General features: G+C 52.6%; 2 protein-coding genes across 12 annotated transcripts; one reads left to right on the forward strand and one right to left on the reverse strand.

Moving 5' to 3' along the window:
• The first annotated feature begins 534 nt into the window (after positions 1-534).
• Positions 535-14,209, forward strand: ICAM2 (intercellular adhesion molecule 2). Of its 4 annotated transcripts, none has more exons than XM_047707957.1 (5): positions 535-691; positions 9,602-9,706; positions 11,441-11,704; positions 12,877-13,197; positions 13,871-14,209. In XM_047707957.1, the coding sequence occupies exons 2-5, from the start codon at positions 9,634-9,636 to the stop codon at positions 14,017-14,019; spliced, it is 807 nt and encodes a 268-aa protein (XP_047563913.1). In that variant the 5' UTR covers positions 535-691; positions 9,602-9,633; the 3' UTR covers positions 14,020-14,209. The 4 variants fall into 4 exon arrangements, with proteins under 4 accessions (XP_047563913.1, XP_047563912.1, XP_047563914.1 ...); XM_047707956.1 differs by lacking the exon at positions 535-691 and adding an exon at positions 935-983; XM_047707958.1 differs by lacking the exon at positions 535-691 and adding an exon at positions 3,414-3,432.
• Positions 14,210-14,354: 145 nt separating this feature from the next.
• Positions 14,355-17,607, reverse strand: PRR29 (proline rich 29). Of its 8 annotated transcripts, none has more exons than XM_047707966.1 (6): positions 17,377-17,607; positions 16,939-17,014; positions 16,698-16,804; positions 15,520-15,752; positions 15,283-15,359; positions 14,355-15,099 (listed from the first exon to the last, which is right to left on the reverse strand). In XM_047707966.1, exons 3-6 carry the CDS (start codon positions 16,788-16,790, stop codon positions 15,071-15,073), a joined length of 432 nt encoding a protein of 143 aa, XP_047563922.1. In that variant the 5' UTR covers positions 16,791-16,804; positions 16,939-17,014; positions 17,377-17,607; the 3' UTR covers positions 14,355-15,070. The 8 variants fall into 8 exon arrangements, with proteins under 8 accessions (XP_047563922.1, XP_047563921.1, XP_047563917.1 ...); XM_047707965.1 differs by having other exon boundaries at positions 17,292-17,607; XM_047707961.1 differs by having other exon boundaries at positions 17,124-17,607.
• Between the last annotated feature and the right edge of the window lie 6,153 nt (positions 17,608-23,760).

Below are 23,760 nucleotides of genomic sequence, written 5' to 3' on the forward strand. Positions count from 1 at the left end.
TGCACAGTCGGAGAGAAAAACAGTGGTTGCGGGGGTGCTGGGAGGGGCCAGGGACTGGGAGTTAGTGTTTAATGGGACCACGTTGCAGTCTGGAAAGGAGACGATCGATGCCGGTGGTGGTGATGGGAGCAGGAGAGTGCAAACGAACCCGAAGGCCACAGCACGGTGCCCTAAAAATGGTTAAAATGGTACCTTTTCGGGGCGCCTGGGTGGCTCAGTGGGTTGGGCCGCTGCCTTCGGCTCGGGTCATGATCTCGGAGTCCTGGGATCGAGTCCCGCGTCGGGCTCTCTCCTCAGCAGGGAGCCTGCTTCCTCCTGTCTCTCTGCCTGCCTCTCTGCCTGCTTGTGATCTCTCTCTGTCAAATAAATAAATAAATAAATCTTTAAAAAAAAAAATGGTACCTTTTCTAGTTGCGTGTATTTTGCCACATCTTAAAAAAATACAAGCAGGAGGGGTCTGAAAATGAGGTTCGTCCGAATGGGGAGCCTGGCACAGGAAAGCACGTAACTCCGACGTGCAGAGGGAGGGAGGAGTCCGAGTTCACACACGCAGAACCACAGAGACGCAGAAGTGGGAGCACATTTTCCCCTTCCACCTCTCCGGGCGCTGGGCTCCGGGCTGCCCTGCTTCCTGTCCCCCCCACCCAGCACAGTCCTCCCATCGGCCTCCAGCCCACTACCACGACGACGGGTAAGGTCACGACTCTCCCTTCCCTCTTGGCATCAAGGCCTCACTTCTAGTCCCTTCCCCTTTCTTGGCCTGTTTCCCTGGGAACAGAGAGGAAAGCGGGCAGAGATCCCCTGAGTTCCTTCTGGGCAGATGTTCCCTGCTGGGTGAAGCAGCCCCCCACCACACGCCCCCCGTATTGACGTTGCTTTTACGGTTGTTTCCTGTTTTTGTCCTCCCACTTCCTCTCCTGCTCTGCCGTTGGGTGACGGATTTAGAAGCATGGGGCTGCCTTCTGGTCGGCCGGCCCATGTGGGTAAGGCTTGAACCGTCAGATCTGTGCTCCGAGCAGATGCAGAGAGAAAGGGATGGTCCCCTTCTTCTTAGGATGGCATCTGGAGTTCCTGATGAATCCCTTTGATAACTTTCTTACTATCGGTCTGACACGGGTTTTGCTAGGTTATTCCTCTTTTACTGCTGCTATAAATGACGTGCTTTCAAAATTATATTATTCTATGTTACTGATAGACATAAAAGCAACTTGGTTTTGGATACTGATCTGAAACCTAGTTGGCTTGCTAAAATCCCTTGTAATTTGGAATCGCTTGTGAGACCATTCTTTTGGATTTTCGACGCAGGCAATCTTATCATATGAAAACGCTGATAGTTTGTCTAGGACTTCTGGAGCAACGTTGAAAATAGCAGAGATAGTGGGCATCCTCCTCTGGGTCCGGCTTTTATAGGAAATGCTCCTGAGATTTACTCATTAAATATAATACATGCATAAGCTCTTTGTAAGTTCTCTTTACCAGCTTAAAGACGTTTCCTTCTAGGGGTGCCTGGCGGGCTCAGTCGGTAGAGCATGTGACTCTCGATCTCGGGGATGTGAGTTTGAGCCCCAATGTTGGATGCAGAGATAACTTAAAAGAAAAAAAGGCTTCCTTCTAATCTAAGATCTTTCTCACGAAAGGATATTGAATATTTTTTCTTCTGGATGATCCTATGTTTTTCTTCTTAAATCTGTTAAGTAAGTTTTTAGTTTGGGCTCCTTTAAAGGCAGAGCCTGGAACAAGGACTTGGGTTCAGGTAGGTTGAGAGGTGATCCCAGAAAGCCCGGAGTGAAAGAACAGGGGGACAGAGATGGGGAGAAAGAAAAGCCGATTAAAGGTGCGTGACTGATGTCGTGGCCACAGGCAAAGGGAGCTTGACTCCTGCTCAGAGAAGCCGGCCGGAGGCCTCCCCCAGTCGCCCAAGGAGAACGGGAGGCTGGAGCTCATATCATCCTCTAGCTGGTCCCTCACTGGGGGAGGGATGTGTCTTAGGGCACTTCTCTCCCACTTTTGGGAAACACTTAGCAGGCTGATACGTGGCTTCTAAAGCGTTGAAGAAGACTGCGGGCAAGAAGCAAAAAGAAACATGGTATAAACTTGAGGCGGGACCCTGCAGGGCGAGGTGAGTCTAAGTCTGCACGAAATTATCCACAGTAAGTACTACTGATATCAGAGGAGGGCAGAAGTGATATGACAGAGCACAGAGTCGTCTTCTTTTTTTTTTTTTTTTTTGAAGATTTTATTTATTTATTCAACAGACAGAGATCACAAGTAGGCAGAGAGAGAGAGAGAGAGAGAAGGAAGCAGGCTCCCCACTGAGCAGAGAGCGCGATGCAGGGCTCGATCCCAGGACCCTGGGATAATGACCTGAGCCGAAGGCAGAGGCTTAACCCACTGAGCCACCCAGGCGTCCCACAAAGTCTTCTATTACCAACATAATAAATGATACCTGTGGGGTTTCTTCTATTATTAAGCTACTTCTGCATAGCTGAGATAAATTCAATTTGGATATGATGTGTATATTTATACACTGCTCTATGTCTTTATTTGGTTGGCTAGCATTTTTCGTTTAATTGTTGCATTTATGTCCATGAGTGAGACTGGCCTTTAATCTTTCTTTCTCATCCCGCGCTGGTCTCATTTTGATGTTAAGGTGAAGGTTACCCTGGCCTCGTAGAAGGAGTTGTGTTCCTGCTTTTTCCATTCTCAGGGAGGGTTTTTATGAAATTAGAATTGCCTCTACTTAAACTTGCGTAACACCATCTGGACCAGGTGTTTCCTTTGTGGGGAGATTTTAAATTATGGATTCTGTTTTTTTTTTAAGGATTAATTTAATTTATTTATTTGACAGAGAGATAGCACAAGTGGGCAGAGCGGCTGGCAGAGGGAGAGGGAAAAGCAGGCTCTCTACTGAGCAGGGAGCCGGATGCGGGGCTCGATCTCAAGACCCTGGGTTCACAACCCTAGGCGAAGGCAGCCGCCCACCCGAACAAGCCACCCAGGCACCCCTTTTTCTTTAGTAGTTATAGAACCATTCAGACTTTTTATTTCTTCTCAAATCAATTTTGGTAAATTTTATCTTTCTAAGATTTGGCCTGCTTTGCTTTGCCTTTTTTTTTTTTTTTTTTTTTGCATAAGTCATTTACAGTGTTTTAAAATTTTTAATTGTGGTAAAATACACATAACATAAAATGTACCATCTTAACCATTTTTCGGTGTAGAATTGGTTAAGTGCATTCACGTTGTTTGACAGCTAATTCCCAGAGTGTTTTCGTCTTGGCAAACAAACTATGCAGAGGAAACATGCTCACTTCCCCTCCCCCAATCACTGGCAACCACGTCAACCTTCTGTTTCTGTAGGTTTGTACTGTCTTCATTGTAATCCTCTTTTCATTCTGAATAACGAATAACGGCGACTTGTGCCTTCTTTGGTTTGTAAGTAAATTTCCCCAGAGACTTGCCCGCACTATGAGCTTCTCCGGAGAACTTTTGGTTTCATTAATCCTGTCTACCATAGTTTTGTTTTCCATTTTGTTGGGGTTTGCTCCTTATTTTTCCCTTTTGCATTTACCTTGTTGTTCTGTTTACTTTGATTTCTGCCCTAATCTTGATTCCCTTTTGAGTCACTTTTGGGTTTCCTTTGCTGTTCTTTTTCTAACTTCTTGAGTACCTACTGAAGATTAAATACTCATTTTTGACTTTTTTTCTAATGCAAGCATTCAAGGCTATCCATTTCCCTTCAAGTGCCGACTTCTGATGCATCCCAGACATTTTAATATATGTATCGCTCAATGCGAAGATTTTTTGAACGTGTCATTGCAATGTCTTCTGTTGACCTGTGGGTCAGAGTACGTTTTCACATTACTGAGTATATGGGGCTATAAAGCCTTTTTTTTTTTTTTAAGATTTTATTTATTACTTATTTATTTAAAAGAGAGACAACAAAGAACATGAGTGGGGAGGAGAGGGAGAAGCAGCCCCCCTTACTGAGCAGGGAGCCCAGTGCAGGACTCAAACCGAGGACTCTGGGATCATGACCTGAGCCGAAGGCAGGCACTTAACAGACCATGCCAGCCAGGTGCCCTAAAACCTATCTTTTTGAAGAGCTTGTGCTTTCTAATTTAGGAGCAGATCGAGCTTTTAAATTATGTTTCAGCTCATCCATTCCTCACACTCTTGTTTGTCGGCTTCGTTATTCCTGACTGAGGACATGCATTACAGTCCCTTGCTGTAATCATGGTTTGATCTCTTTCTGGTTCTTTCAAGGTGGATACTGACAAATTTAGAAGAATTCTAACTTTCTACTGATCTCTCCCTTTAGTCCAGACATTCATGCTATCCCTCGTAAGTATTTTTGTCTTTGAAGTTCTCTTTCTCTGATATAAACAGAACTTTCCCAGCTTTCTTTTGGTTAGTGTTTGCTGGATATATTCTTTCCCAGCGTTCAACTTTCAACCACTCCATACTCTTATGCCTTAGGTGTGTCTCATAAACACCAGAGAACTGGGTTTGGTGGTTTGTTTGTTTGTTTGTTTAGATTTTATTTAATTATTTGAGAGAGAGCATACAAGCAGTCGGGGAGGGGTAAAAGGGAGAGGGATAAGCAGGCTTCCCGCTGAGCAGGGACCCTGCCCCCCTCCCCCGCCCCCCAATGCAGGACTCCATCCTAAGACCCTGGGATCATGCCCTGAGCCGAAGGCAGGCAGACACTCAACCGACTGAGCCACCCAGGCACCCTGGGTTTTGTATTTTCATGTTTTAAAAATCTAATCCGAGATGAGAATTTAGGAACGACTGAGTCCACAACTTCCACGACACCCTACCGAGTAAGAGTTGAGTTTAAAAACCTGTATTTTCAACAAGTTGGCAAGAACCCTAATCTAGAAGTTTCTCTTCTGAGCTTGTGTGTTTGAGCTACTTTTAAAAATAGAATTTATTTTTTTAGAGTAGTTTTATCTTCACAGCAAAACACAAAACAGCCCCCACGCATGTGGAGACTCCCCCTTCGTCAACACCCCCCCCACCAGAGGAGTATGTCTGTTACCTTCAGTGACGCTACACCGGCACATTGTCAGCACCCAAAGTCATGGTTATATTCAGTTAGCATTCAGTCTCGGTGTACATTCTATGCCCTAAATATCCTCTGTCCTCTGCCTAATCACCCATCCCTCCATCTCAACTCCCAGCAACCACTGATCTTTTCTAAGTTCTCCTCTCCTCGCTCTGTCACTTACTAGCTCCATGACCTGGGCCTGTCATTAATTCACCTGAGCCCTACTCTCTCTGTTGCATAATCAGAATGCAGAATGGTTCCTTATTTTTGTGCTTCCTTATTTTTGTGTGACATTAAATAAAACAATGTATTAAAACCTCATTCAGTCCCTAGCAGAGAATACACATCAACTGTTAGTTTCCCATTCCTTCCCCCGTTCTCTTAGAAATCGGAAATCAAGTTTTGCTGAGAACAGGATGTGGCTTCCACATCCAATCAGATTCCCTTGTGATGGGGGGTATCACCAGAAATCTAAGCAGGGGAGGACACAAGAGGTTACTCCTCCCAGACCCTCTTTCTCCAACTTGGAAAGTCCTTCCCTTTCTGCTTCCTGCCGGGAGGGTCCCATCCATATATTATCCGTCCTTTCAGTCCAACACCTCTGACCTACATCTGATAAACGGTCAGGGCACACTCTGGCTTTAAGCTGTCTGGGAGCTAAAGTGACTCAGAACTCAGTTTCGTGTGCAGGAAAAAGCTTGTCGCCAGGGCCCCAGAGGGAATCGCGATCCAGGTCATGTGGGTCACGTGAGACCTTGTCGTTTCCAAGGGAATCGCCCTGAATTCCATTAAAAGTTTGAAGGTTTAGGGGCGTCTGGGTGGCTCAGTGGGTTAAAGCCTCTGCCTTCGGCTCAGGTCATGATCTCGGGGTCCTGGGATCGAGTTCCGCATAGGGCTCTCTGCTCCTCCTCTCTCTCTGCCTACTTGTGATCTCTGTCTGTCAAATAAATAAATAAAATCTTTAAAAAAAAAAAGTTTGAAGGTTTATAAAGGCGGCAGGCCCATGTACTATTCCTCTTCCTGGCTGTTCTGCTGTGGCTGATTTATGAATACAAGGCATTGTCCTTGCATAAAATCCAGACACCAGACAGAAGTAGGTTCACACAGGGCAAGGATTTTTTTTTAAGATTTTATTTTTTTTATTCTTTTTTTTTTTTAAAGATTTTATTTATTTATTTGACAGAGAGAAATCACAAGTAAGCAGAGAGGCAGGCAGAGAGAGAGGAGGAAGCAGGCTCCCTGCTGAGCAGAAAGCCCGATGTGGGGCTCGAACCCAGGACCTGGGATCATGACCTGAGCCGAAGGCAGCGGCTTAACCCACTGAGCCACCCAGGCGCCCCTATTTTTTTTATTCTTTAAAGATTTTATTTATTTATTTGACAGAAATCATAAGTAGGCAGAGAGGCAGGCAGAGAGAGGGGAGGAAACAGCTCCCCTCCGATCAGAGAGCCCTATGCGGAACTCTATCCCAGAACCCTGAGACCATGGCCTGAGCCGAAGGTAGAGGCTTTAACTCACCGAGCCACCCAGGCGCCCCTAAGATTTTATTTTTTAAGTAATCTCTACAGCCAATATAGGGCTTGAACTCATGACCCTGAGATCAAGAGTCCTATGCTCCCACTGACTGAGCCAGCCAGGTGCCCCCTCAGGGCAAGGATTTAAAAAAATTCTCTCTGAAAATCTCTTTCCTTTAACCATAGTTAAATTTTTCATCTTTATTGGGATTATTATAAATTTGGACTTTTTAATACCATCTTCTTAAAAATTTACATTTGTCCCTCTTCTTCCATGCTTTTCTCTTTTAATTCTTTTAATTCTTTTGACTGAAGCATGTTTGTTTTCACGCCATTTTAACCTTCTCTAGGGGTTTACAGCTTAAACACTCTCTCTCTGCTGGTTTTTCTTGAAATTTTACCATGCTTGTTATAGCTTAAGGTATATCCTCCCTCCCGAACAATACAGAGTTTAGAAAGCTTTAACTCTAATCCTCTCTCAAATATATTATTGCCCAGGATTTTAATTTTGAACTTTTTAAGACTTCTCAAATTAAATATTATAAATATTACATATTTATCATCCACATTCGTTTGCCATTTTATTTTCCCATGCTTCCTTCTTGCATAGAAAACTATCCTGTAATCATTTTTTCTTCTGGACGCACATCTTTAAAAATTCCTTTAGTGGAGGTATCTTGAGGGTAAACTCTCTCAGCCTCTGCTTATCTTTCTCTCATCTTGGTTCTTGAAAGACGGTTTTGTTGGAAACACAAGAGAAGTCAGTGGATTAAGACCCAGTCATGACAAAACCCTTCCCCAGCCCTGTGAAGAGATGAGTTCACTCCCGAAAACCGACACACCAATCTCCATTCCCCTCAAATGCTCCTGCATCTCAACCCTTCCAGCTTTCTTGTCCCCTTCACTGGAGAGCTCAGAGACCTAAAGAACATGGCAGGGACTATTTGGTAGTAGAACAGAGCTCCAAGAAGGAGCACCTGAATTTCTTCTCTCATCGACATCATGGTTGGGTTCCTGTCATCCCTGGGCAACTTCTTGGTGACAGGAAGTGTTGGTCTTCCCTCTTCGTTTGGAAGCATCTACCTTGGCCTTTTAGCGTCTGATCATCAGGCTGCCAAATTCACTTCACTCTTTCTCCCAGAAGGCCTCACGGCCTCATGCAAGGACAGCACTTCCTCCCCCAACACCACCTTCCCAAGTCTTCCCCAGAAGTTCCAGGAGGCAGAACGGGGCTCCAAGTAACTCCCATTTCACAAGGACCCTGACTCCCATGGGCAGGTTTGAAGGGCTAGAACCTTCTGGCTTGGAAAGCTTTTTCATTTCTGCCACACAGAATCATCACCAGCCCTGCCATCCAGAGGCCATCTGGCAGCCAGCACGTGATCTGGGACAATTCTGAGTTGCCTTCCCTCCACTGAGACAAGTTCCTTTCTATCAGCTTCTTCACTTGCTGGGGCATAAGGGCTGATAGCTGCTGGCTCATGGGGGCATCTGCTAGGATCAGAAAGGGAAGGGCTTGTTCCTACCAGTTCTGATTCAGAAAGTCCCAGAAAAACCACTGCCCAGTTTGAGGGCCCATCTTTGAGGGATGAAGAGCCCTGGTTGGCCTTGTTAGGTGTTCAGCTCAGCTCAGTGGCCTGGGGGGTCAGCAGAGACATCACCAGGAGAAAGGTACACTGGGCACAAAGAGAAAGATCCCCCCACTCCGATCCAATCTTATCTGGGTTGTACACCAAGACAAACTACTTCTTCTGTTCATTTACTCATCCGTCCCTCCCCCCCTCCCTCCTTCCATCCATCCATCCCTCCCTCCATCCATCCCTCCCTCCATCTATCCTCTTACTGGACAGTTACTCAGCATCAACTCTTTGCCAGGTACAACCTACCATATCCGCTCTAGAACAGCAAACAGCTCTAGAATCAGCTTCCGCCCTCACGGGGGCGGGGTGGGGGGGATGTTGATGTGTAAGCTATCAGATGCAAAACCACATTCCCTAGAGATCAAAGAGGAAATGGTGGGTGGGAACAGGGGCTGACCAGCTTAAAGCAGGACCTGTGGGCCCCAGGAGCTTCTGCTGAACACTGGTGGGGATGGAGTCTGGCTGGTCCAGCTGTGCGTGCGATTGGGATTCACAGGCACAAACCCTTCCAGAAGCTGTTTGGAGCTCCCTGGGCAAAAGACAGACAGACACACACACACACACACACAACACACCCTGCTGGTCCCAGGGACTCCTGCTTCTGGGGATTCCCTCAGTAGGTGACAAAGCATTGCAATGCCCCCTTCCCTGGACCAAGGCTCCCCTGAAGGGTTGGGGGGAGACACCATAAGCCAGGCCCTGGAAATGGAGGCTGGGGGTTTGGGCTACAGCCAAACAGACCCCCATTACCTCTGTCAGTGCCTGGGCTGCTGGGGACTGTCATGGGAGCTCTTCCCTCAAGTTGTCCCTATCGGCTGGGTCAGGGAGGGTTGAGGTCGTGAGCCCGGTAGGTGTGGAGGTTTCAGTAGCTGTGTCAGGGGGCAGTGGGCGTGTTCCCTGGAGCGCCTCCAGGGCCTGCCCGGGTGTCCTTAGAGAAGCCCAGCTCCCGGCTCGCTTTGCGACAGAGACGGCATGTCCTGGGCAGACCTGATTTCGGATATTCTGTTCCCAGAAGGGAACTCAATAATGTAACCTGTGGGATTGGGGGTTCTCAGATCTGGGGCTTGTAGGCCTCACTGTCCTTTGTGCTCACACAGTGCCCTGAGCCCCATGTGCATACACAACCCTCGCACACATGCGTGCCTGCCACTCGCCCTGCCCCCTGCCCAGCAGCATGGCGGGAGGCCAGGGTATACCCTGGCTTATCGGCTCCCTCCCAGCTTCCTCTGCCTGCGTTCCTGCAGGCCTGGAGCTCTGAGAGCTGGCCTTCCACGTGGCTTCCAGAAGACCTCTCAGATAATGAGAGGAAATGTGGTCATCAGCTCATAGAAGGCTGGGGTTCCGGGCTGCAGCTCTAGGCCACCACTCCCTGACCTGGGTCCACCATCTCCCTCCAGGAGGCCCTCGGCTGTTCCCAGCAAGCCTGTGGATGCCACTCGAGATGTCCCCTTTTGGATGCTGGGGTCTGCCCACCGCCCTTCTTGCTCTGTTCTGCTGCCCAGGTGAGCTGATACCTGGGGTTCCTGACTTGGCATGTGCCAGCCCAAAGTGGGAGCTGCCGGCTCCCTGGTGTCTGGGGTGGGAGGCGGGGCTGATCCTGAAGTCACTGAGGCTTTGAACACAGTGGTAGCCCAGCCTGGGCACTGGATGCCGCGCCAGCTATGTTCCCCCATGATCCTGGATGGTGGGGGGAAGCCGGTCTGTGGGACAGCAGGCTGAACAGGCCCCATGGCTTCAGGACCTGTGGAAGTGGCAGGTCGTGGAGGCTGAGTGGTGGGCTGTGTGAGGCCTGAGGCCAGAGGCAATGCTGGGGTTCAAGGGAAGGGGAGGGAGTGCCCCAGCTGTTCTTTAGATGTGGCCCAGGGACAGCAGGGGGCAGCAAAGGACATGGCCTTTTGACTACTGTCCAAGGGCGTCCTCCAGGGAGTCAGGGGACTGTGGAGGAAAGTGCTACCGTGTGCTGAGCCTGTTTTGGACAAACTTCCAGGGGCTTTTCAAGGGCTACCTCACCACAACCCTGCAGGAAAGGGGTTACTAGCCCCTTTGACAGATGAAGAAACAGGTTCAGAGAGAGAAAGCCCCCTGCCCAGGGTCACACAGCTGGTACATGGCAAACTCAGGATTCAAATCCAGCTCCGTCTACCTGCAAAGCTCCTTTCTTGCCTCTTCATTATATGCCACTCGCTGAGGGCTGAGTGGGGACATGCTGGTGTGGAGGGAGCACAGGACAGGCCCAGCTGGTTGAGATCAAGGACCCTCTGAGTGGGAAGTGAGCTCCGAGGACTCAGTCTTGATGCATCAAATACTTCTGAATGTCCGTCGCACACGGGGCATTGTGCTGAGCACTGAGGGAAATCTGGGCCCTGCCTTCTAGAAGCTCTACCAGTCATTGGCAAGGTGGTCCCATTACCTTCCTGAACTACTCTCCCCCTGCCTTCCTCCTCACTGGGCTCTACCCCATCCTGATCTTGCTGGTCCCCAAGCACACCAAGCATGCCCTTGACCCAGGGTCTTAACTCAGGGAACACTCCCTGCTCCCCACGTATCTGCAGGGCTCACACCCACCTCTTCCATGTCTTTGCTCAAATGTCGATGCCTTGGTGAGGTCCCGACTGACCACCCTATTAAAATGGCAACTCCACCCCATTCCTGTCCCACCCCAGGCACTGATCACTGTCTGACCAGCTGGCTATCTCACTTGCTGATTATTGTCTGTCTCCTTCATGATAATGAGAGCTCTGCAAGGGTCTGCTTGGGTCACTGCTGTGTCACTGGAGCCTAGAACAGGGCCTGGCACACAGCAGGTAATCAAAAAGTATTTGCAGAAGGAAGGAAAGGAGGGAGGAAAGGCCCAGAGGACCCAGTCCACCTCCATCTCTGAGAGGCCTTCATGAAGGGAGGGGGCATTTGGTCTGGGCTTTGAAGGTTGCATAGGATCCCTCTGCATGGAGATGGAGGCTGTGTGTGGAGAAGACTCATCCAAAGATGGTGGGCTGGAGGAAGAGCACCCAGAGGCAGGGAGATGGCTGTGGGACAGCCTCTGTGGTCTAGACCCGGGCAATATGCAAAGCCTTGCCCACAGTCTAGACACAGGCGATACGCAAGGCCTGAACAAGAGAAGAGTGGCAGAGGGGCCAACTCTGGCCTATCTTCTTGGGCACCTGTCCCGTGATCAGACTGCCAGCAGGGGCCAGGGCAGCAGAGACCTTTGCTGCCCTGTCTTTCTGGTCTTCCAGGGTCTGGGGAGGAGTTCGAGGTCCACATGTATCCAGAGCAGCTGGTGGTGGAGCCCGGAGGGTCCCAGCTGGTCAACTGTAGCACCAGCTGTGCGAACCCAAAGACCGGGGGCCTGGAGACCACGCTCACCAAGACCCTGAACCAGTCCGGACCCCAGTGGAAGCAGTTCTTGGTCTCCAACATCTCCCAGGACACCGTCGTCCACTGCCACTTCACCTGCTTCGGGAGTCAGAAGTTGAAGAGTCTTAACGTCAGCGTGTTCTGTGAGTGCTGCCCTGTGGGGCCCTCCTCACCAGGCAGAGCCCGTGTCTGCTGTCTGCAGAGCTACCCTGGGCACTCGCTCTGGTCCCCACCCCCCTCAGCTCCCCCTACCCCCCCACAAATAGCAGGGTGCCAACAGAAGGGCCACCATGCTCTCCAGTCATCCTTTTGTCTCACGGAGAGGAGGTTAACGCATCACCTGGTGCTTTTATAGTCCCTTTTCTTTCTTTCTTTTTTTTTTTTAAGATTTATTTATTTATTTGAGAGACGTGGGTAGGGAGAGAGGGGAGAGGGAGGGAGAAAGAACCCGGGCCAACTCGGTGCTGAGTGTGGAGCCAGATTCAGGGCTCGATCTCACAAGCCTGAGATCATGAGCTGAGCCGGAACTGAGAATTGGATGCTTAATCTACTGAACCACCCAGGCACCCCTGCTTTTATATTCCTGAGGGCCCCTGGCAAATGTGGGACCATCACCCCCCCACACACACCTGCACACAGGCCAGGGAGACCTTCTCAGAGGGCAGGATTCTCTCAACATCTCGGCACCAAGGCTATGGCTTGGTGCTCCCCATGACCAGCATCAGGGGATCAAGTGAAAAGGAACATGTCCTAAATCCAACATATGACCTCGGGGTGAGGGGGCAGGGTATCCAGGCTACCACTGAGGGTCCCGTTTAACAGACAAGGGATGGCAGGTCTAACTAAGCAAGGCAGGTCGGACTCCAGCCCCCACCCCTTAAGTGAAGACCCCACAACCCTTGGCCCAGTTCCAGTGAGCACTCCCTTTTTAGTCTCAGGACAATTATCGAGCTGTTTGATATGGAAATTTATGTTTGATTTCTGGAAAAGAAGGAGACAGATCCAAATTTTTTTGGTTCCTAGTCGACTGTACAATTTCTAGACCTCCTCTTCGTAGACCTCCTCTTCGTAGACCTCTTACCACCTGGATTCTTGTCAATTCCAGAAAACGTCATGTTGGTAAAACTCCCAGCCCATCCATCCTTCACCTTGAACTGCTTCCTCCTTCCTCCCCTTGTGCTCTAGAGCAGGCCAGGCCCGGGCCCTCCTCCCCATGACTAGCCGAGGCCCCGAGAACACAGCAGTGCCGGGGGCAGGGTGGGGAGCCTGGGACTACACCTCACCCTGACCAGCCCTCCCTCCTCCTTCCCTGCAGACCCTCCCAAGCAAATGCTCCTGAAGATACAGCCCACGTGGGTGGCTGTGGGGAAGTCCTTCACCGTTGAGTGCCACGTGCCGGATGTGAAACCCCTTGAGAGCCTCACTCTCACCCTGCTCCGTGGCAAGGAGACCCTGTGCAACAAGACCTTTACCGGGGAGAAAAATGACACCCAAGGAGCCACGGCCACGCACAAGGGCATGGCTCACAGGGAGGACGGCCGCCACAACTTCTCCTGCCACGCCCGCCTGGATCTGCGGTCTCGAGGCGGGGACATCATTCACCAGGTCTCCGAGCCCCAGATGCTCAAGGTCTATGGTGAGGGGCAACCCCAGGATGGGAGGGGTGGGAGAGGACAATTGCTTTCTGTTCCTTGGAGGAAAAAGCCTTCAGCACACCCTCTGCCAGCTCAGGAGGCAGGCACCCAGGGACCCCGCACTGAATCCCGGGGCTTCCCTCTCAATCTTCCCTGGAGCTCTCTCTGAGTGCCCAGTTTGGAACTGAACTAGTTGCTTAGCAATGAGTGAACTGCGTGACCTTGACCAAGGCATCCTCCTCTCTCTGGCCATGGCCCCTCTTTGCGTTCAGAGGTTGGGCCCGGAGGTCCCCTTGGAGCTCCGCTATTCCGTGGCTCTCGATGGTCAAGGTGTCCCCTGTCTTCGGAGAGTTTGGTAAGAGCTCACTCAGCTCTGCCCAGGGCAAGGCTGGGCTTGGACCACATTGCTGTCCAGGCCACAGTGGCCAGCATATGCTGGTGCCAAGGGCCGGTGGCAGGAGAACATCCACGGCCTCACAGAGGGCCGGCTGGTGGCCCGGACCCCGCCTAACTTTCCCCGAGATCCGACACCGTTGGCCATTCCTCTCTGCAGCTCAGGTGGCTGCAAGACAGATGAGGCGTCGGCAGGTGACAGGCAGACATCTACTCCCCCCTGGCCCCTGCCATCAGGGACCAGGGGACATCTAAGACCCCTGCCCCCTCTTCCCTCCCCAGAGCCCACACCGGACAACCAGATGGTCGTCATCATCTCCGTCGTCTCGGTGCTGCTGTTCTTGTTTGTGACATCTATCCTCCTGTGCTTCATCTTGGGCCAGCACTGGCGCCAGAGGCGGATGGGCGCCTACGGGGTACAAGATGCTTAGGTGGGGCCTGAGTCAGGCCTACTGGCACAACCTACACGAGTGGCATGGCCACCGCCACAGCAGCTGCTGGAGCTCAGCGGGACTCCTCAGGATTGTGGTCTAGCCCTCCCTGGCTGCGGGACGGTTACAAGCAGCCGAGGACAATGGGGTCGTTTCCTTTTCTAGTCTGCATATAAACACGTGGACCCAATCCTGTGCCTCCATGTCTTCTCCTGGGATAGAACTCCAGAGCCAGGAAAGGCAACCACTGGGCCTGGACTTCTCTCCCCAAAGGTCTCCTAAGCCTCCCTCAACCTTCTCCCTCACAGGGGCCTTCCAGAGCCCCAGCCAGCCCAGGCCCTGGGGTGTCCCCATGCTGACCAGCCCAGGCACCAGACACCCATCCTCGTGGAGCCCTGAGTGACTCATTTCTGCTGAGGGACACTGGGGGAGACACGCCCTGGCCCAGGAGGGCAGAAAGACGTTCTGTTCCTACTTGGTACTCGGGGACCTCAGGCCACTCCTGCTTGGAGCAGGACGGCTCTGGCTTCTTTTGGCCAAAAGAGCCAGCTTCCTGTGGCAAGGGTGGGCCCAAGGGAACTGGCTCAGCTCCAGGACCCTCTGAGCCAGGCCTCTCTCCCATCACTCTAGGCCTTCAAAGAGCCTTGCACAACAAAAGCCGTCCTCCCCTTACCTCCTGCTCTGTCTTTAGGCCACCAAGACCCGACAGCACTGCCATCCCAGATAGGGGTGAGTGGAGGAGGTCAAGGGAGGGCTCTGGTTCCCAGACCCCCAAGGCCCCCAACTGGCGGCGGCTTCCCAGCTCTGGATGCGCTTAGAGGGGCCTGTACTCCGGGGCAGAGCTGAGACCAGTTCAAGGTCTCCATGTGGTGAAGAGGGTTTTGATTCACACAGGAGAGGGCCTAGCTGTGGTTGAGGGGTTGGGAGGGGGTTGGGGAGGGCTGCCAGGCATGGGTGCAGAGTCGTAGGCTCTAGAGGGGCACTCGGGGGCTCCAGGGCTCTTTCCAGCTCTGTAATGAAGCTGGCAGGGTCCCAGGGCCGGTGTCTGTCCTCATGGTAGGCTCTCTGCATCATAGTAGTCTGGGGAGAGACGGCACCTGTGTCTTGGCTCCCGCCTGCCTAACAGGGCCCCAAGGAGCGAAAGGAAAGGGGACAGGCCAGTGGCCTGCAGCAGTGATGACAGGTGCTCCCCGGCCCCCAACATGGCCCTCCTGGCCTCCTGACCCATCCCTGGGCCCCACTGCCCACCCGCCCTGCCCCTACCTGAAGCGGGGGGCACATCCGCATCCACAGTGCCTGTGGCACTGGGAGGTGGGGGTGGAGGCACGGTTACAGCTCTCCTGACATGGAGGAAAGAAAAGAAAGACCCCCCCTCATCAGAAGCTGTCTCTAGGGCCTTACCCAGAGGTATCTTCACCCACGCCCAGCTCCTAGTGGGCTCTTCCAGCCCAGCCCCAGAGCAGGACCTCGGCAACACCCAGATCCCCTGTCCTCACTTACCCTCCCCTTTTCCGAGAGGCAGGAGGGCAGTGCTGAATCCTGGCTGTGTCCTGCAAGTGGGGCTGATGTTGGGGGAGGGAAGGGGAAGGGACCGGCCAGGGTAGCAAGGGGCCCAGCATGGGCATTGGGCAGGGCAGGTAGTGGTGGTGAATCACCAAAGGCCCTTCCTCCAGAGCTTGCATCTCCTCCTCCTCCTCCTCCTCCTCCTCCTCCTGTTGACCCTCCAGGTAGACCTGGGGATTGGGGGACAAAGGGAGGAAGGAGGATGAAACAGGACCCAGTGTCCCCACCCCCACTTCTCTGTTCCTCTGACTTCCCCAGATGAGCATCATAAACCGGCTTCCCTTTACTGAGCAGCTACTGTGGGCAAGTCAGGTACTTCGGAGACGTTTTTTCCTTATTTTGCAGGAGGGAAAACTGAGGCTCAGAGAGGTTGAGGAGCTTGTCTAAGGTCGCCCGCTAATAAGTGGCTGAGCAGGGACTGGAAGAATCCAGGTATGACTCCAGAGCGGGGTCAGGAGGCCAGTGACCTGCATCTGGCCTTGCCCCTGGACCCACCAGCCCCATCAGGGAGGTGGGGTGCTCATCCCAGGCGCCCCCTGAAGGCCGGGGTGTGAAGAGGGCCGGCAGCCTGCACAGCCTGGATGGTGGACACAACCTGGCCTCCTCCAAGCGCCAAAATCCTACCTGGCTCTCAAGGACTGGTTCCAAGGTCACCTGCTCCTCCAAGGAGCCCTTCCTTATTCCCCAGGGCACGCGCGCTCGATCCTACCTTTCTGCTCTCCCTGTGTCGGTCGGGCAAAGTCGCCTTGTATTCACAGTCATTCATTTATCTTTTTACTTGTTCAACAAATATCACCAGAGCTCCTAATAAGTACTCGGCAACCTGCAGACTCTGGGTACAGGGTTCCTGTCCTCCTAAGCCTGCAGTCTAGTAGGGGGTACACTGGCAGAGAGACCTCCTTGAACACAAAACCTGAGTGCTCTGGATTTGGGGACTCCCACTCCGTGCTGCTTTGGGTCCCTGGCACATAACATGCCAAAGGGACCCAGTGGGGACAGCTGCACTGTTGCCTGATTCTTTTTCTCCAGGATCCACCCCAGATGGATCCCCACCCTTGGACTTGCAGGTGGGTGACGCCGGTGGCACACCTGCACCCCACCCCCAGCTGACGCACCTGCGGGTGGCGAGACACTGGTCCTTGGTTGAGCGCTGCGGCCACCAGCCCGCTCAGCAGCAGCTGGTGCATCTGCGCGTTCTGCAGCAACATCAGTTCCAGCAGGTCTGGCGGGCGGGGGGAAAGGGGAGTTCAGCAGGCCCACGCCAGGCCTCCCACTGCCCACCGCCCGGCTCCCAGGGACTTACCTCCCCCGCCCCACCCCCCAACGCCCAGCCCAGGACCGCGCGCGGAGTCTCACCTTCCTTCAATCCACCCGGCTGCGGGGTTGGCTGTGGGACTGCCCACGCGACGGGCTGCAGGACTGTCACCCAGGGCTGGGGGGAGGGGGAGACTCAGCTCTGCGAGGCCGGCAAGGGATCGGACCAAGTTCTCCCCACCTCCGCCCCCGTGCACCCCGCGAGTGACCTCGCCCCGCCGGGCCGCCTCGTTCTCCTCCCTGCCCGCACGGGCTCCCGGTTCCCGGAGTCTCCTGGGCGGCTGGAGTCCCTCTCTGCACCCACCCCACTTCCTCCAGGGTTCCGTCCCTCCGGGGACGGCTTCCCAGGTGGCCAACCCCCAGGCCTCCCAGGTAAAAGCCGGCTCAGCCCTCACCGTCCGGGCGGCACTCTGCGGTGGGGCCTGACCCCAGCTCCCTCCAGTGCCGGAGGCCATGCGGGCACCTGCGGGTCAGGGTTACCTGGGCGACGAGGGCGACGCCAAAACCTCTTCCCACGCATGCGCAGGTCCCTCCCCGGCGCCGGTGCTCCGGGCACGCTCTGCTCTCCTCACCTTGGCGGAGGGGTGGCGGGGAACAAGGAGTCCCCGAGGACTCCCTGCCCCAGGAGGCCGCTCCCTCTGCCGGACGTCCACCTCCAACAGCCCTGCGCCGCCGGGCTCCCAGGTCCTCGCTGTACCTTCCACCCGTGCGCACTTCCAGGACCAAGCCCCGGGGCTCATGTCTGTGAGTGAAGGAGTGAGGGGCTGGGAATTCCGGCGCCAATGCCAACACTTGGTTTTCAGGTCCCAGGATTGGCTAGGATGATGAGTTAAGCAAGAACAGAACATTCTGTATGCAGGCTTGGCAGGGAAGGGCAGGTGACTGGAGGCAAAGAGTGTGTTCTCCGTCAGTCTGAATCAGAGGGGCATCCTTTGGGCCAGGAGTGGTTTCTGGAGCAGACCAAGGACGGAAACATCAACCAAGTTCACAGAAAAGGCTGGGCCCTGGCCAGAAGCAGATGGCTGGCCCCTTGACCCCCACCCCCCACCCCGGTGGCTCTTTGCTCCCTCATTCCTGACTGCTGCTTGGCAGAGGTGGAGAAACGTGGGGAGATCAGCACCAGTACCCCCATTATTATCCCACATCCTGGAAAAATGACCAAAGCATGCATTCTTTTGACAGGAAGTTATCAAGGTCTTCTTGGCTTCAGAACAGGTGAGGGGAGAGATCTATTTCGGCAGCTGTAACCATCCTAAGATAGGCCCTGAGCAGCAGTCAAGGAAAATCCAGACAGGAAGCTGGGATTAGCACCCTTGAGTTGCCCTCCCCCCACCCTCTACTTCTATTCAGCTCCTCTTCTCAGGAGTTTTGGTATCTAGAACCACAAAGACCATTCGGACCTCCTCTCTTGTGTCTTAGTCCCTGGGAGGGGGCCTGTGGACAGAGCTTTACCTGGGAGTCTTACCACTTCAGTGGCCTTCAACAAGCTGACATCCGGCAATTTGGTGACAGGCCTGGATGGAGTGGGAGGAGCACAGAGGTGCATCTTTCCGTCTTTCCTTCTGCACCCTCATGGCAGTAAGAAGGGCAAAACCTGTCCTTGTGTTTAGCATCAGCAAAACCTTAACCCAGGAGTTGCCTGTAAGGTGTCCTTCTGAACACTGGAGACACAGTGGTATATTCTGGCTGGTCCCAGCATTGTTGGGAAGTGAAAATGTACTCAGGAGAAGGGAGCGAAAATACAAGGCTCCTGCGGGAGAGACCTAGAAGAAGGGGTCATATAGAGATGAATTGATCACTGAGGGATAGCGTTCTGAAGCGGACCACCTTGGGATGGGGCCAAACCGTGTGGGAGAGAGAGAGGGCAGGCCAGGCTGGGGATACAGCCTGGGCAAAGGCGTAGGGTCAGGCATCGACGGGCTGTAATGATGCAGTGGGCACATTGTCTGACTGTGGTGCAGGGTCTGGGCTGAGAGAAGTTCCAGCAGCCCAGCCAGAAACAGGTCAGACCCACAGGCCCAGTCAGGAATTTACACTGTGCCGTGTGGGTAATAGAGAGTTCTTGGTGCATTCTGAGCAGGACAGAAATGGGGGGTGATGTGTGCACGGCCATGTGTTAGGAAGATTCATCTTGTTCCTCACATCTTCGTGTATGTCATCCAGAATTAGGAAGAGCAAATGTCTGACGGGGATGTATCTTCCCAATGGTATACTGTATACATGGTATACAGTTGGTTCCTGAACCCAACTACAGCGTCTCCACCTGGGGATATTTTCTGGCTACAGGTGAGGCAGGCCAGTGACTTCTGGCCAGAAGCAACCCTGATGCACTTGAGGGACAGCAGCTGATGGTAGAGCCCGCTGGCCTCAGTGGGACAACTCTGGGAGAATCCTCCCCCCGAAGTCTGTCAACACCTCCATGTGTCCCAGTTACAACCTACTTACCAAGAGAATATGCACTTCAGTGGCTTTTTTCCTTCCTCTGTCATTTCTCCACTCTTCACAGTGAGTGCTTCCTGGGAGCTCCTTCCAAATAAACTACTTGCTCCCAAATCCTTGTCTCAGGCTCTGCTTTTGGGGGAATCCAAATTAAGACACCAGCCCCCCATTCTCTCTGTCTCTGCCCCTGGGCTGCTAAAAACTCCTGGAAAACACAGCCCTAGTAGCTCTATGATAAATCTGTGTTCAGTGAAGTAAAATAGCAAAACAGACGCTGAAGAAAAGTCATCAGGTAGTATAGCAGCCAATGGATTAAACTGAGGCAAAACTGGTGGCAGGGAGGTCCACTGGAGGCCACCACCCTCCTCCCTCTAAAAGCAGCCCAGAGGGGCACCTGGGTGGCTCGGTAGGTTAAGCATCTGCCTTCTGCTCAGGTCATGATCCTAGGGTTCTGGGATCAAGACCCACGGTGGGCTCCCTGCTCAGCAGGGAGTCTGCTTCTCCTCTCCCTCTGCCCCTTCTCCGGCTTGTGTGCTCTCCCTCTCTCTCTCAAATAAATAAAATCTTTTTAAAAATTAAAAATAAATAAAAGCAGCCCAGAGCAGGCTGGAGGCAGCCGTGGAAAGCAGGCAGGGCTTGGCAATTACTTCAGTACCTCAGACAAGATCGCCTGTTGAGCCCACACGTGTTCTGGAAGATAGGGCTGAGGTAAAATGGTCTGGTTTCCGTATGTAAAATGAAACTGAGCATTTGCCTTTTGAAGAATGGCAAAACTGCACGTGTTTATCTGCCTGAGCTATTTTGCTTATAGATCTGACATTAGTCTGACAGGGGAGGAAGTGACTTTCCAGCCACTTGGCTGGCCCACTATTATTTTCTTTGAGGCACTGAACACTCTACCTATTTCCTTTTCATTTTGTCCCCATGAGGACTCTCGTTCGCATCTTTGCTTTTGTTTTGTTTTGTTTTGTTTTACCAGGTTTTTCGTTTGTTTCTGAGTGTCCCACAGCAATATATATCAGAAGTCCTCCCTGTTGCCTCCGTAAATCTATTTCTGGGAATAAACTAAACACGGCAAAAGATTTCTCTTCAAGTGTGTTCATCACAGTGTTATTTTTAAGGGTTGAAAATTGAACATACCAGTGTCCTCCAAGAAGGGAATGGCTGTGTAACTGAAGGCAAGTCACTCAAAGGAAGCTTGTGCAGTCATTTAAAACACACACACACACAAAACATGAGCTCCTTCCTCTCCTCCTCAGACGGGAATGGAGAGAAAAGAAAAGGACTCCGGTGGAAATTTCAGTGTTTCTTTTTTGTACAGATGAGGAAGTGCTGAGCAGAGACAGACGACCGATAGTAGGCCCTTTTCTTGGGCCCCGGTCCTAATGGGGACACTAACTGGAAGGAGTTATTTACATGACTGACTGACTGGCTACGTTGGGAGGGCCTTGAAAATACCATAGTAAAGAAATTCCAGTTTTCTTCTTAAAGGTTCTGACTGTGTTGTTTCTCCAGATCGTGGCTCTCCTTGTGAGCTGTGGGGTGGAGCCCTGTGCCCCTCCCCAGCTCCCCGGAATTGGGGTGCCACCAACCATGGGGGAGCACCTGCTGAAGATCCCAGGAAGTCCCCCTGAGTGAATGGCTCAGGGAGGAAACTGAGGCCCAAGTGGGGGTGAGGAGTGGAGGGTAGTGGCTGGGACAGGGTACAACAAGGTCAGGGTGGGATTTTCTGAAAGGTGGTTCTCTTCTGCAGAATTCTTGTGTTTGTGGCCAACTGAAACTCAGCCTAAACTAGCCTAAGGAAGAGGGATGCTTTTTGGCTCACGTGATGGGGGAGGACGGTGACAGGGCTGCTCTGTAGTCCCACTGACTCAGGGGTCAAGCAGGGCCTTCAGGTCCCTCTCTCATCTCCCTCACCTGTGTGTGGTGTCCTCGTTCCTCATCCCACATACAGGCTCTTCCACTTGGTGGGAGACATGCCTCAGGCACCTTCAGACTTACTTCAGTTACTCTACACAAACTCAGAGAATCCTGAGGAGAGACAGATTATCTTTCTTTTGTATGGATACACATAAATCCCCAGGAGGGACTATGATTGACCCTACCTGTGCCACATATCCACCTTTGGGACCAACCACTGTGGCCAAGAGTGTTGACCAAACCTGGGTGACCTGGCCATCTCCATGGCCAAGGTGGAGGGTGTAATCAGCAGCCATACCAGAATGACATATTTAAGGTAGGGAAAGAGAAGTTCCCCAAAGGAAGGAGGAATATTGTCATTAAGAGAGAGAGATATTCATTCCCCTTGGGCTTTGGGGAAAAGTCTTATTTCACATACAGCTTTGGTTTTCCAGTCAGCCTTATTCCTAGTCCAAATGACACCTCACACAAATTAGAAACATTAGCCCTCTCCTCCAGATAGTTTGCTACCATCTGCTAGACAATCTATCATCTTAAATACATGAATCTATAATGATAACAAATGTGATTGGTGCCCAGAATTGTGCAGTGTACAACCCAGACAACCGAACACAGCAGCCCTCCCCACCCTTCATATGCTACAATTCCCTTCAATTACTTCAGCCCTTCATTAAAGAAATTCTTACCCCATAGAGCTCTAGGTAGTGCCCAGGTAGAGACCATAAATGGGAATGACAGCTGCCTGCCTACCTCCTCTCCAGCGCCCACAGACAGGGAGGAGTGAGCTACCAAGGGGACAGTAGCCAGCAGCAAAGCGAACTGGAGCCAAGGCAGGGCCATGAGTAATGACAGGAACCCTAGGGAACAGTTCCAGGGAGACAACTTGGGAAGGAAGAGACAAAATGTTTGCTTTTCCTCTGAGTGCTAAAAGAAGAGGACCCATGCAAAGAATAGGCAGAGGTGTGCAGACACCCGGATCACATTAGCATGTGAAAACTTGTGGAAAACTTGTGTCAAAAAGGTGTGTGAGCCGAGCAGCATAAGAACCACACACAGAGAACACCCACTTCACACCTGTAGGTTTGGGAGACATACCTCTGAGGGTATGAAGTTGGTGTTGGTCCCCTGGGGAGAGCAGTGGGCAGTGCAGGCATAGTAGAAAGTTCTCCAACCACAACCAGGCCTGGCCCCCAAGAAGGGGTTCGCCAAGACTGACGCTGGGTCCACCGAGAGTGTGCTGGGAGGAGAGAGGCCAACCAGCCTCGGACTGAGGGTGACCACCCCCCAGGCCTCCCTGAGCCCCTCACAAAGGCCACTCTGTCCTGGGCTCTGCTCGGCTGGAGCTCTGGCTACCAGAAAAGATGGTGTCAGGGACGGGCATGGGAGATGGGGAGCAATGCTGGGAGCTTTGGGGAACAGTGACTCTGGATTCAGCCAGGGGTTCTCTAGTCCGCCTGGGGCAAGTGCAGTGGGAGAGCTGGGAGGTGGGTTGTTTCACGTCAGCTCCACTAGGGGTCATCACAGCCCCAGAATGCAGAGGGGGTGGGGGGGTGGGGGGCAGCTAAACCCACCTCATGCTGCCCCCAACCCACCCTCCGCTCCCCAAGCTCTGAGGGACAGATGTCTAGCGGGTGGGATGGTGGCGGGGGTGTGGGGAGAGTGGTGATGGAGAAATGACTCTCGAGACTTCTGTGTTGTCCAGTGGACAGTTATGCGTGTGTGTGTGTGTGTGTGTGTGTGTGTACAGATAGACATGCACTTAATGAATATCTAGTGACCATAGGTACACACAGGTGGCCCTGTGCACATGTGAACAGGAGCGTGGACTTAGACAATGGTGCAGATAGGAGGAACATGCACGGACACGCGTGAAAGCCCGAGCATGACCGTGAGTACGGGTGTGTGTACACAGAGACACGCACATGATAAAAGTCTAGTGTCCAGAATACGTGGTGTTCGTGTTCACCTGGGCAGGAGAGTAGATATGACTATATGTATGTAATAATACAAGTATATGCACAAGCCTGATGCGAGTGTGGGAGCGTGTTTGCGTGAGCTATAAGCATGTGTGGGAATGGGGGTAACACACGGTGGAAGGGTTTGTGTGAATGTATGAAGGGTGATTTATGTGTATGGCTGAGCACATGTGAGTGTGGTATTTGTAGGGAGACGCGTCCGTGAATGTATATGAAGTGAGTGTGAGTGTGCAAGCTGGCACATGCCGCCGGGGCTCCTGGGAATGAGCGTGAAAGGACCCTGGCGTGTAGAATGAGCCTGAGTAAGCTCCTCAAGGATGGGAAAGGACCCGTGTGAGTGGCCTCATCCGCGTGCCCCACTGTGTGTGCATGTGCATGTGCGCGTGCGCGCGGGTGTGAGTGTGAGCAGGCGAGAGTGTGCCAGCGGCCCCGGGCCCCGGCAGTCCCGGGCTGAGCCCAAGCACACCCGGTGAAGCGCAGCCCAGGCTCCCACCTGAAGATTGGCCCAGTCCTCAGGTTTCACTCATGA

This window comes from Lutra lutra, chromosome 16, assembly GCF_902655055.1.
Source record: "Lutra lutra chromosome 16, mLutLut1.2, whole genome shotgun sequence".
Lineage (NCBI taxonomy): Eukaryota > Metazoa > Chordata > Mammalia > Carnivora > Mustelidae > Lutra > Lutra lutra.

Coding starts and splice junctions, on each gene's coding strand:
- PRR29 (XM_047707959.1), bottom strand. CDS start 17,351: ATGGCCTCCGGCACTGGAGGGAGCTGGGGTCAGGCCCCACCGCAGAGT. Junction 15,753..16,697: donor CAGTGTCTCGCCACCCGCAG/GTGCGTCAGCTG, acceptor CCCAATCCCCAG/GTCTACCTGGAGGGTCAACA. Junction 15,360..15,519: donor GCCTCTCGGAAAAGGGGAGG/GTAAGTGAGGAC, acceptor CCTCCATGTCAG/GAGAGCTGTAACCGTGCCTC.
- ICAM2 (XM_047707955.1), top strand. CDS start 9,514: ATGTGGTCATCAGCTCATAGAAGGCTGGGGTTCCGGGCTGCAGCTCTA. Junction 9,707..11,440: donor TGCTCTGTTCTGCTGCCCAG/GTGAGCTGATAC, acceptor CTGGTCTTCCAG/GGTCTGGGGAGGAGTTCGAG. Junction 11,705..12,876: donor TCTTAACGTCAGCGTGTTCT/GTGAGTGCTGCC, acceptor CCTTCCCTGCAG/ACCCTCCCAAGCAAATGCTC.